General features: G+C 43.4%; 1 protein-coding gene across 1 annotated transcript; it reads right to left on the bottom strand.

The window, feature by feature from the left end:
* Nucleotides 1-1975: 1975 nt before the first annotated feature.
* rtn4rl2b (reticulon 4 receptor-like 2b) lies at nucleotides 1976-7240 on the bottom strand. Its single transcript, XM_062393186.1, has 4 exons — nucleotides 7101-7240; nucleotides 5518-5744; nucleotides 5177-5410; nucleotides 1976-4392 (listed from the first exon to the last, which is right to left on the bottom strand). The coding sequence occupies exons 1-4, from the start codon at nucleotides 7147-7149 to the stop codon at nucleotides 3520-3522; spliced, it is 1383 nt and encodes a 460-aa protein (XP_062249170.1). The 5' UTR covers nucleotides 7150-7240; the 3' UTR covers nucleotides 1976-3519.
* Between the last annotated feature and the right edge of the window lie 4992 nt (nucleotides 7241-12232).

Here is a 12232-nt window from a genome sequence, read left to right as displayed (position 1 = left end):
GGCCCTGGCAATGTTGGCCACCTAGGCGAAATTTCCAATTGGCGCCCCACAACATACACAAGCAAACTGTCATGCATCCCCAAAAACTTTAGTGCGCTTAATTCCTTACAAGAATCATCTGGCTGTGTGGCCGAGTAGGTGAAGTGTTTGCTCTTCAATTCAACGCACCAGGGTTCATATCCTTCTCTTGCCTGTAATTTAGCTGCCAATATACTAAACTTTTAAAGCTGGCAAGAATTCTCATATTACTTGCAAAAATATCTCACACTATGTAAATTTATAATAATTAAATACAAAAACAGGAAAAATTTAATAAAAAAAAAAAAAAAAAAAAAGTGCACGCTCACTTCTTGCACAGAGGCCCATTGCGCACTTTCTGCGCAGAAGACCATTTTATATTTAATTTATATTTAATTTTATATTTAATTTTATATTTAATTTTATTTTTAATTTTACATTTAAGACGTCTTCTTCGTCCCACGGGAGATTATGTGCTTGTGTGTGTGTGTGGCCACGGTGCTTCCCGGTTCTTCCCGGTTTGTTTCATTTAAAATCGTAATTATTGAAATGAAAGGTAGGTCTTAAGTTGAGCTACATGACAGTCTGGTGAGGTAAATTGTGGTATATTACTTGTGTAATGCTGCTTATGCTTCAATTCTGTCAGAAAACCGTCAAAAAAATGTGTGTGTACTGTGTTGTCAGCTTTATAGAGATTATGTAGGTCACTCTTGATGATTATGCACAATATTGATTTATATCATTTATAAAATTTGCAGCATAATGCCAAGAAAAGAGAGACTCCAAAAGCAGAAGGACGGGGAACTGCAGCAAGCAGCTCAGGGTAGCAGCTCTCTTTAATCTTGGATCAGGCCATCAACTTTTAAAACATATGAGGGAGAATCAGTAACCCTACCTGGTCCAGAGGAGCCCATCACATCACTAATATATTATTTGGTTATTCAATATGGCCTTGTTTTGTTTGTTTTTGCCTGTTATTCATTTATTTATTCAAATTGATAATTTAGTTTGTCAACAAAAATAAATATATAAGTTGAAAATATCCTACTGTGTTTTTTATTTATTTATTATTATTTTTAATTTCATAAATAATTTTGGCGATGGGTGCCCTTTTTTGGGGGTTTGAGTACCTGCCCCCCAAAGTGTCTGTGCACGTGCCTGCCCAAACCTTTTTGAATTTGATCAAGTGTGTGTACTAGTCGTGAATGCGCATGTGTAAAATCACATGTGTGACAGTGTTCGACTTCATCATCGTCATGATTACCATGTCGAGAGTTGGTCTGGTGAGGGGGTGCGTGCTGATTCTGGGACACATCGTCACATTTTCATTCTGGCATGTTCTCCATTCTTCCCCCTAACACCCCCCCCCCACACCCCCCCCCCACCCCACCCCTAATACAGCTCAATATAGCTGCCAACTGCTCATGGTGATGAGGAGAGAGCACAGTTGGGATTGGTCACCTTCACCATACACACTCACTGGGTGACACTTCACACACTGTCATACAGACAAGTACCACCGCCCTTTTCTATGGAGTTTGACAAGAGCTGACATGATCCTGTTAAAAAAATATTTCTTGACTTTTTATATTTGTCCAAAAAGTTTGAAGCTATCAGATGACAGAGTTACAAAATGTAATCACCTCTGATAATATTGATCACATTCATCATCGAGTACCCTTATTTTGCTGTGATTTCACTACAATACTGTTTAACATACCTCTTCCATCTATTCTTGTCCGTATGGGTTGTGTTTGTCCTAAAGTAGCAGCTGACTTACTGTTGCTTGCTTTTTGTTTTCCCCTGCAGCGTTCTTAGCGAACAAAGACGACAGTGACACAACAAGGAAACTACAACTCGCTTCAGTTTGATTGTTTCTTACATTTTTTTAATAGAGCCAACACTTCTCATACAAGGTTTCTCATTGAAAAAATACAGAATCTAACAGCGTCGCAGTATCTTCATGTTCTATCCAGAGTGTCACAGTTATGAGTCAGATGTTAACATCTAGGGTTCAGGAGGAGCATATGGTCGGCATGAGTAATTCACATCTCAATCAGGACTGGCATTGTGTTGGACAGATTGCTGAGAAAGACTCCCTGCAATCAGAGAGTTTGTCCTCTCAAGGTTTTATGTGTGACAGTTTCATTGTTTTGATGTGTTTATTGTTTGTGTGAGAATAAAACGCAGATTTGAGTCATTTGAACCAGGTGACACCCTGGGATTTATTGATTATGTTCAGAAGATAAAAAAACATCAACTCACATTCCGGCGCATTTTTTAAACAGTTCAGGGTCTAAGTCATATGAATTTAGTGCATTTAGGACACACAAACACACACACACACACACACACGTACACAGACACACGTTCACATACACAGAAGAGGTCACTTCTACAAAACACTTTCACTCAGACACAACCACAAACAAAAACAAATGAAACACACAAAACAGCCTGACTAGCGAAACATGTCCTCTTTACTAAGCATCTATTTATCTATTACTCTGCTCATGTCGACAGTGAGCTCTGATATGTTGAATCTATACCATCAATCCTCTAAACACATTGATTTTTGATTCTTTATTCAGTCTGGGAATCAGGAACAAGGTTTTCTGAAAGAGGAAGAGACTAGAAAACACAAGGGGTGAGAAGGAGTTTCCATTTTTCAGTTGTTTGCCCTTGATTTACGTTCTAACTATCTCTCTATCACCTCGAGCTGTCGTATACTAAGTGGTACAAAAATGAAAGTACAAAGCCAGCTAAAGTACAGAGCGGTGTGTGATGGGTGTATATACAGTGATGATGTGGGTGGTGGATGTTTGCTGGCATCTCACACAGGAGTTTGACTCTGGAGGAGGCGAGGAGCCTTGGCTGCGGATATAACGATCCTCTCGTCCTTTTCTCCCTTTGGATATGTATCTCAAACTCGCTCTCCTCACACTGTATTGATTCTCTTTTCACTTTAATTCTCTTTTCTTTCCTCGACCGCATCTTGTTAACTGGGTCGTTCCACCTCTTTCTCTTTCTTCTGGTGATGCCATGTAAACCTTTAAATCTCTCTGATAAAGGTAAAACAATGACGGATAATGTCACCAATGATTGGATGAGTACTTGTTGTAGCTGTTGATAATTCCCAACGCCTGCGTTGTTTACAGCTGTGATATCAAAAAACATCTTGAGACCCCGTACCTGTCTCCACAGGGTCCTTTCACGAAACCGCTTTTTACCTTCAGACAGTTGATATTAGAGTCAGTTTGCATGATTAAAAGTCTGAACCACTAAGCAGCAGCTACTTCAACACTGAAGTCCTGTCCTGCTCTACGTCAGCTTTATGATCTCTGCTCTTGAGGTGAGCTGCCTGCTGCCTCGCCTGTCTCCTGCATCAGTATAGCACCTACAGAAGGTGGCTGAAAGGAATCAAGATCCAGGTTTATGATAGAGTAGGAAAGAGTAGGGGGAGAGTTTAGAGGAGGAAAAAGGAGTGAAGAAGGCAAGGGTTCAGCCAAAAAGGAAATGAAGGGAGAAGGTGACTGTGGAGAGGGTCAGGAGGTGGAGAATGGAGGGAGCGATGCGCGAGAGGGAGGATGAAGAGAATGCTGAATTGTCGGAGCCTAGGGGGCACTCCAGCTCAAAGCAGGGCATGGAGGAGTCTTCGTTGCCATAGTTGGCCCAGTATTCTTCTGGGTCCAGCTTGGGGAGTGCCGCTTCATCGGCCGACAGTTCATACTTGGAAGGGATGGATTCGACGGGGGTCTTGGGGGGGAACTGAGGCTTTAGAGCGCCGAAGGGGAAGGCCTTCACCGTCTCTGAGCTCTTCTGGTGCAGGGCCTTGGACGAAGATGCAGGCTTGTTTTTGGAGAACCACCAGCGGGTCTTGGTGCTGAAGGTGGTCGTGGTGGTTCCAGCCATGGAGCCGGGGTCAGCCAGGGGGCAGAGGGCGAAGTCCAGCTCCCGGAGGAATCGGAGGTCTTGGCCCTGACGCTGGGACGGGGAGGTGCACAAGAGGTCGGAGGAAGCAATGCGGGCTTCGCGGAACCACTCCCACAGGGGACGAGCTTCACAACCGCAGGACCAGGGGTTAGCATTCAGACGCAGGAACTGGATGCCCTGGACGTCTTTCATGGCCTGGCCTGGTATCTCGGCCAGGGTGTTGTTGAAAAGATAAAGGATGGTCAGGCGGCCCAGGTCCCGGAAAGCACGACGGTTGACCTGCCTGATGCGGTTGTCGTGGAGAAGGAGGCGGTCCAGGTTGACCAGGCCTCTGAACGCATTCTCAGAAAGGGCACGGATGCGGTTTCCGTGTAAGAAGAGATGGTTGAGGTTGACCAGATCTGAGAAGAGGTCATCCTGCAGAAAGTGGAGCTGATTCTCCTGGAGCAAGGTCAGAATACAAGAAGATTTAGTGCTGTGGAAAAGCAGGTGGGGAAATTACAGATCCTGCGTCTAGTTGATGGCAAAATTGCCGTCAAGAAAAAGAAAAATCAATACATTCTCACTTAAATCTCTCAATCTCAACTGAACTTTAAATCTATTTGAAGATCTTTGTTTGTGTGTGATGTGATTTCACTTTGATCAGCTGTGATAGGAGGGAAAAAGACCCTCACTTCCTCTGTGGTGACCATATGGGGACAATGGTGAATGTCCTATTTGAAAGTAGCCTTACAGTGATCTGAGGGGACCTGGAACCAGTTGAAATGTATGTATTATTTGGCTCTGAGATCTACTCCTATAACATGTTATTGCATATTAGCTTGGAGTTACAGTTTGGTTTTATTTTCTTTGACTTTGTCTCATCTGAGTTGAGGCTACTGGTGTTGTGTGTTGGAGCATTTGTATGTACTATACACTAATTTAGTATGTGAGGATTTGGCAGCAAATCAATGTTCTAACAGTGACCCTTCTTTGCAAGAGTGATCTACTGTGCTTTTTCAATAATATGATGATCACAGAAATGTCCATTTAGTTTCTGCTGAAAACTGCTTGTAGTTAAAGTATTTAACATGTGCAGTATAAATGTGTCTCTGTGATGTGCAGCCTGTGTGTGGGCAAACCGTACACGGACTGATATGTTCATAAATCTAAACTGAAAGAAAAATGTGTGTTCCTACAAACAAAAGTGTGTGTTGCTGGGTATATGTCTGGATTCTCGCTGTACCTGCAGGTAGAGAAACTGCAGGCTGTACAGTTTGTGGAACAGATCATGGGGGAGAGCGGCCAGCTTGCAGCGGTGCATGTGCAGGCTCTGCAGCTTCTCCAATCCCCTGAATGCTCCACCTTCCAGGCGCCGCAGAAGGGGGTTATCACCCAGATCCAGCTCCTCCAGAACCCTCAGGTTACTGAAGGCCCCAGCCTCGATCCATGTGATGTTGTTGCCGTATAGCCACAGCACCTGCATAGATTAAAGATAAATTAATGATGTTTTTAGAAGAAAACTCGAAGACTGTTTAGAATTCAAATTCAAATTTCAAAGAAGCAGCAGGAAGTGTCAGTATTTACCTGAGTTTCAAAGCCAAAAGAGTCTGCGCGAAGCTCTGCGATGCGGTTGTTCTGCAGAAAAACACGTTGCGAGTCATAGGGCACACCAGCCGGCACTATGGTGAGGTTCTGGGACTGGCAGCTGACCGTCATGGGCGTAGGGTAACACACACACAGTCTGGGGCATGCGGACAACCCGCCTGGCTTCACCACCACCAGCCACAGAATCAGCCAAAGGGTCAGTCCACCTGGAGGGAGGGAGGCAGAGAAAGAGGAGGTTATTGACGTAATATGAAGGAACACAAGTCAAATTCAGGTCAGCAGCAAAGGAGCATTATAGCATTGATGAGCTATGGATTGATGTGCACATTGTGTGTGATGCAGCCTTTGGTCTTTCTTTGCTGTTGTCGGTCAAACCCGAGGCTGAACACAGTGATTCTTTTCAGCACAGCTGTGCTCTCACCCATGACCTGTTGATGATCCCCAGAACTTTGGTGTCCATGTATAATTCAACGGATTACATTACAGAAATCAATCATCCATCAATATCCTCCTGCTCACCTAACAAGGGTATCAATGTCTATTGTGCCAATATTATTAGAATAAAAAAAATCATCAAATAATATAGAATACGAATTCGTTAGAGACAACTTGCAGGGAACACACGTGCTTCAGTGCATGACATTAACCTGCTATCCTAGTTCTCAGGCTATTTCCCCCCAGAAGCTTTTCTGTTCAGTGGCACAGTAGAGAGGGCACGCGTAAAACAAGTAACCAGACCCGGATTGTTTTCGGTTCCTGTTAATATTGCAACAGCTTCTTGGCAGAGATCGGATAACGCTCACAAAAGTGTTCGCCAAGGGAAGAGTACACGCATGAAATAATGATGAAGTTCCCATTCATGTGCTGCGCGCAAGATTTTCCAGCGGCTCACCTCTTGACCCACTAACAAGTTGGACCATTAGATGCGCTGGACGCTGAGGGAGAACTGGAGTTGGAGCCCATTTAGGTGTAAGAGAAAACCTTTCTTTGATCTCCGTTGTTCTTGTTTAAATCAAGTGGAGTGAGAAATAAAGTTCAGTATCACGTGCGGACCAATCAAGCTCATTTATCCGTGCGTAAAAGACATGGAGAGACTGGATGAGGAGGTTTGTGTAAACTTACTGTAATATTTGCAGGAAAGTCTTTACAAATTTAGAAAGAAGCTGATTTCAATAAATGTCATCATATACATTTAAAAATAAATGGATAAACCCGAATCCTAAATAGCGTGCACTTGACACAGCTAATTTTTTGCACCAATGTGTCAAAAAACGCGCAGTTCTGACTCTTTACGTGTCGTCCTTCCAAAGTTCTGGCACACATAACTGGAAAAAGCACATGGTATTGAACCTACCTGGCTGTTTACATACAATTAAAACGCATCCCTTCATAAAAATGCCAGTGCGTAAAACCACAATGACATACACTCAGCAGTTAACCACATGAAGGCTGTTTTTGAAATCTGTTAAAAGAACCAGTAATTTACAAGCTGCAGCACCAAATCGCAGAAATGCATTTTCAAAATCAGAACCGTGCAGGGGCTCGCTGGTGGAAAAACTTACTCTTGAAGTTGTGGGCACTGGAGCTCCTCATGGTCCTACGAGCCTCCATCTCGAACCAAAGCCGAAAGCGAGTTAGCCTGCGCGGCGTGGAGATGCCTGCTTGCTGCTATCTCTGCTGAGGTTCAGCCCTGGTGATCGAGTCGCTGAGGCTTGAAGGCTGTGACGTGAAGGAGTCCCGGGTGTTTTATACCCGTAGCCGGCTCTCGCCCACAGACGTGGGCAGCGGGTATCCTCACTACGTCAGCCTGGGAGGAGGGGTGACAGTCTGCCCCAGGAAGCGACAGGAAAGGCAGCGGTAGTGCGGGTGTGAATCTCTGTCCACACGGTGGTGTTACCTTAAAAAGCAACGCACCACTCTCTGCTTTTTATTCGAAGTTATTTAACATGGTTCACTGCATTTTCCGGGAAAGCCCAATATGACAGGAATGGACATATGCATTTTGGAGGTTGCTTTTTTTGGTCTCAAGAGAAAGAGTTTAAGAATACGTTTACGCATGGGCACTTCTCATTAAGAAACGTGTTTGTGTGGTCACGTGCGCTCATATGGGGGTTGGGGGTGGACAGCAGGTGGGAAAACTCATTTGGCATTAAAGCCTTAATTGATTTGCCTCATTTGGTGTAGGCCAGTTTGGACACGAGCCGAGAGACGCCTACAATTCAGAACAACAGACGGGCTTGAAAAGGTGAAACCCAGCGGTGGAGCAAGATGATCTCACACGACATATGGACCGATTTCACACATTTATTACAGCAGCCACTGCAAAGGTCAGACTAAATGCTTACTTCTCACCTAAATTAATATTGTGCCAGTTCATCTCCTATCACACCAAGGTGAATGTGAGGGCCAATGTGCCCTATGGATAAGTCACAGAATCGCTCTCATTTTCCTTTGGCCTCAGTATGAACGAGCTGCTGGGGAAGGTGCCGTGCAACATGCGGGCATGGACGTGGGATGGGACGGGACACGGAGGTCTTGTGAGTCGTGTGAGAGTCGGGGTGGGCTGCTTTTACTCACTAATTAGGTCTGCTTTGCGCGCCACGGCCAGGTCCGCATGATGCACATCATCTGTTCCCGAGTGAACACACACTCACCAAAACCTGCCCCCCTGAAGGTCATGTGCAGCTCCAAGCTGTGAGCGCAGCGCAGCGCAGGGCACTAGTGTGGAGTCACGCTATTTCTTGGCTGAAGTGAAGTATGAGGGAGGCAAACGTCTGTTTGATCAGTAGACCTCATGGAGACTGAAGCCTGGGCCTGGTCAGGCGAAAACATTACTTTTTAGCACATGGTTAGGAGTAAGATGTGTAGATCAAGGTTAGGGTGAGGCATGAATTGGTCATGATTAAGGTTTGGGATAAGGATCGGTTACACTGTCCACAACAAATGGAAGTCAATGCAGAGTCCCAATAAGATAGGTGTGTGTGTGTGTGTGTGTTTGTGTGTGTGTGCAAGGTTCTTATTTACCAGAATTCCCACTATTTAGACCATCCAGAGTATTTGTGCACACCTATGCATGTGTTTTCTAATTTGAGACATTTGTGATATAAATCATATATAATAATATATACAGACTTTATTTTTTAGAATGTATTTCACACAACATACACGCTCACACATCCTCCTGTAGTCAGATCTGCCCTCTCGCTCTCAGCAGCACTGCTGCTGTGTCAAAGTGAATCACGGGTACACTGGCATTAGAGCTGGTGTAAACACAGCATGTCCATGTTGCTGACTCCATAAGCTACACACATAGACACATAGACACACAGTCACACAGACACAGACACAGACACAGACACAGACACAGACACAGACACACACACACACACATACACACACACGCACACGCACACACACACATACAGTGATGAAGACCTTTCAGTTTTCAGGGTCGAGAGGTGAGATATCTCCAAGATGCTGACTTTTGATATACAAAGTTTTTATTTTTAATACATTGATCAAACTAAGTCTCTTCTCTATATTCCTTTATGTGTATAGGTGAAAAAAACTTCTTGAGAGTTTAGGCTTGGCCGGGAATCATAACGCTGAGAATTAAAGGCCAGGTTCTGCACCTTTTTTCAAATCCAATGTAGTGCAATGTGTAAGGATTCATGAATCATACAAAATGTGGGTGTCAATTGTGGCATCGAAAGTCTGACAAGACTTTTTAACGAGACAATGAATCATTTGATATTTAGTTGTTGTGTCAGGAGAGAAGCTCCAGTGTGTAAAGTTCATATTGGCAACTCCTTCAGAATCGTGGTTAAATGTGGGCATCAGTCGTTCTTCTTTCACCAAGAGTTAGGAGAAAATTAAAAACTATTCGTATGAAATCCTCTTAACTCAGGTTTAAAAAATCTGGAGAAGTAGAATAAGAGAAACCTTAGCTGTAGATGTGTGTGCATGTAGGCTCTTAAACAGGCAGCAAAGGTTAGATAGAGGCATGTTCTAAAGGTATGTGGCCAACCAAACGTTACATGGCCAAAAATGTAATTCATGTAAAGTAGTTTTGTTTTTATAAAGGCAAGAATAATACAGCTGCCACAAAGGTTTTTTTAATCTGTCTTATAGACCTGCTTAGACCCTCCTCTCTGTACCTGTGGATCTTAACAGACTCCTCTTCTCCACCAAGGCTTTCCACAGGCAGGATGATGGGACCTGTGTTTACGAATGAGCTCCCAGTCAGCTTCTCTCAGCATGAGTGAGGTTCAACGCAGATGTTGGGTGATACAACCACTGCACCCTTTCCACCCAAAGCTGCCATATGAGGCCACGTTCCATTCAGATTAAAGTCTCGAATTAGATGATTAAAACTACGAAAAGTAAAACTACATTAGTATCGATTGAAAAATGCACATAAAAATAATACCTGTGAGTGTCTGAGTGAATAATAATTGTATTTTTTATTTTACTGATGCTATCACGTGTAAGTAGAATTGTATCCGTTTTATCTGGAAAAGTGTGTAACACTGAATTTACAGCATGAGGAATATTTCCCAGTGATATGTCTAGCAGTAAAATTTGCAGGAAACTAGAATAAACAGTGCAACAGTATCAGAACTTGAGGGGGGGTTGAGAAAATTTAGATTACTTTCTACTGCTGAAACAAACCAGGATCAAAAGCCCCAGAACACGAGTACTCAAAAGCTTCCATTTACATTTTTCCACATGATAAATGACATGAACGTCACTGTGTTCATTAGTCAGGATTCATTTGTTGTGCTCATATCTGGGTAACAGCCTGAAACCCCGAGCATCAGTCAGCTCCCTATGTTTCTACTCTTTGTGTGATTCATTAATTCAGTATGGGATGTGTTCAGACAAGCAGCTCACCACATCGGATGAAAAGCAAAACATTGAAACTCACAGCACGAGCTCATTAAAATCTGCTGCTGCTCCCATCAAAGAGGGCAGATGTAAGTTAGAGTTTTGAGTAAATTTACCAAATCTGAGTCAAGTCAGAAATCCTCAGTGTTTGCAACAGGTTCCCTCCAGAAACAGCTTACACACACACACACACACTCACACACACGCGCATGATCACCTCATTAACAGATTTATTTGTAACCTCCACTCCTCCCACCTTCACTTCATATCTGTCATACATTTGTTTATGTAAGGGTGTCTATTTTTAAATCGACTAGATACTGACGATGATGACGCAGATGATATGGTAAGAACCTGTCACATATGCACATGTCCCCTGCGCACACACACACACACACACAGACTCACACACACACACGCACACACACACACACACACACACACACACTCACTGGGCATGACAGACGTTGTGGGGCTTGTGGTGTTGTGGCAGAGCAGGTGATAATTTGAGAGAGGCTGTTGTGGAGGAGTGTCCCTGTTATTTCTGGTTCAAACTGTGCAAGAGAGATTTCTCTTCCCCCCCCCCCCCCCCCCCCCCCCCCCCCCCAGTCGATGCTGTCCTGTGTGAAACTTCTCAAGCAATGTCAGTAACAACATGACAACTCCCACCCAGACCATCAATGTGGTCTGTTGATCACTGGGTAATCTGGAAGTCGTTGCGTCTGGGCCTGCTGTGATTCTTGCAGGTTTGCACTTCATTCATTAAATCAGATCAGACCGACGTTTAAAGCTTTGGTCACTTCTGCTTTTTTTATTTGAGCTCCTATCTCGCTTCTGTCTTCCCACCAACTGTTGCCCATTTTCACCTTTTCCAATGTCCTGCAAGGTAGCGCCAAAGTCACAGGACATTTTGGATGCAGTCAAATACAAATCTCTAAATTCTCTGATGAGATCTTTCAAGAGAGGTACCCAACAGATTCACATCCATAAAGCCGGTGTACTTGTGAGGGTGAGTTTTAAGATCAATGCAGCAGTGGCTGAAATATCCTCACTTTTCTATCCTAACATTTCCCATAATGCAGCTCAATTTCATCTTTCATCTGCTTAAAGCTGGAGTCTCTCAAACTCCACGCCCACGGTTCATGACGCAGGAGAATAAAGTAGATTCCAAGCACAATTTGAGAAAACCCTGACGACAGAGGGAAAAGCACTGAGGAAATAACTGTTTTCAGACTGCCCCCTTGTCCCCCTGACAACAAGAGGACTGATTGAGATGTGTCAAACACGTGGTGTGGATCTTTAATTTGTCATAATTTATGTCTACATTACTTGATGGTAACTTGTTTTTTTTTTGTAACAATCTGAGCATGTTCTAATCAATGTAGGCCTGTATGGAGATGGAAAGTAAATGCAGGTTTAAAAATATGTATCTTAAAAGTAATGTCCATATCAGTAATAAGGTGAAATATCTAGGACAATTTATTACTCATCAAATGAGAGAGGCTGAATTAGGCAGGATGTTTGTACATTTCTTTTGTGCAGGTTTAGTCTGTGTACAGGCGTCACTGTTCAGAGCATGCATGTCACTATACCGCCCACTTGTGGTCAAATTTTGAAGTTGCTCATAATGATGCTGTGAGAATATTACTCAAGTGAGCTAAATAGTTTGTAGCGAGTGAGATGTTTTTGGTGGCAGGATATATACTCCTAAATAAATTAATTTATTTGCCGGCTCAATGACTGAGATGAATGAAATAAAATCATCTTGGTTTAATTTAATATTAGGCTCAATACTACATACGCTACC

The sequence above is a fragment of the Platichthys flesus genome, chromosome 8 (assembly GCF_949316205.1).
Source record: "Platichthys flesus chromosome 8, fPlaFle2.1, whole genome shotgun sequence".
In the NCBI taxonomy this organism is placed as follows: domain Eukaryota; kingdom Metazoa; phylum Chordata; class Actinopteri; order Pleuronectiformes; family Pleuronectidae; genus Platichthys; species Platichthys flesus.
This window is presented reverse-complemented; position numbering and strand designations above follow the sequence as displayed.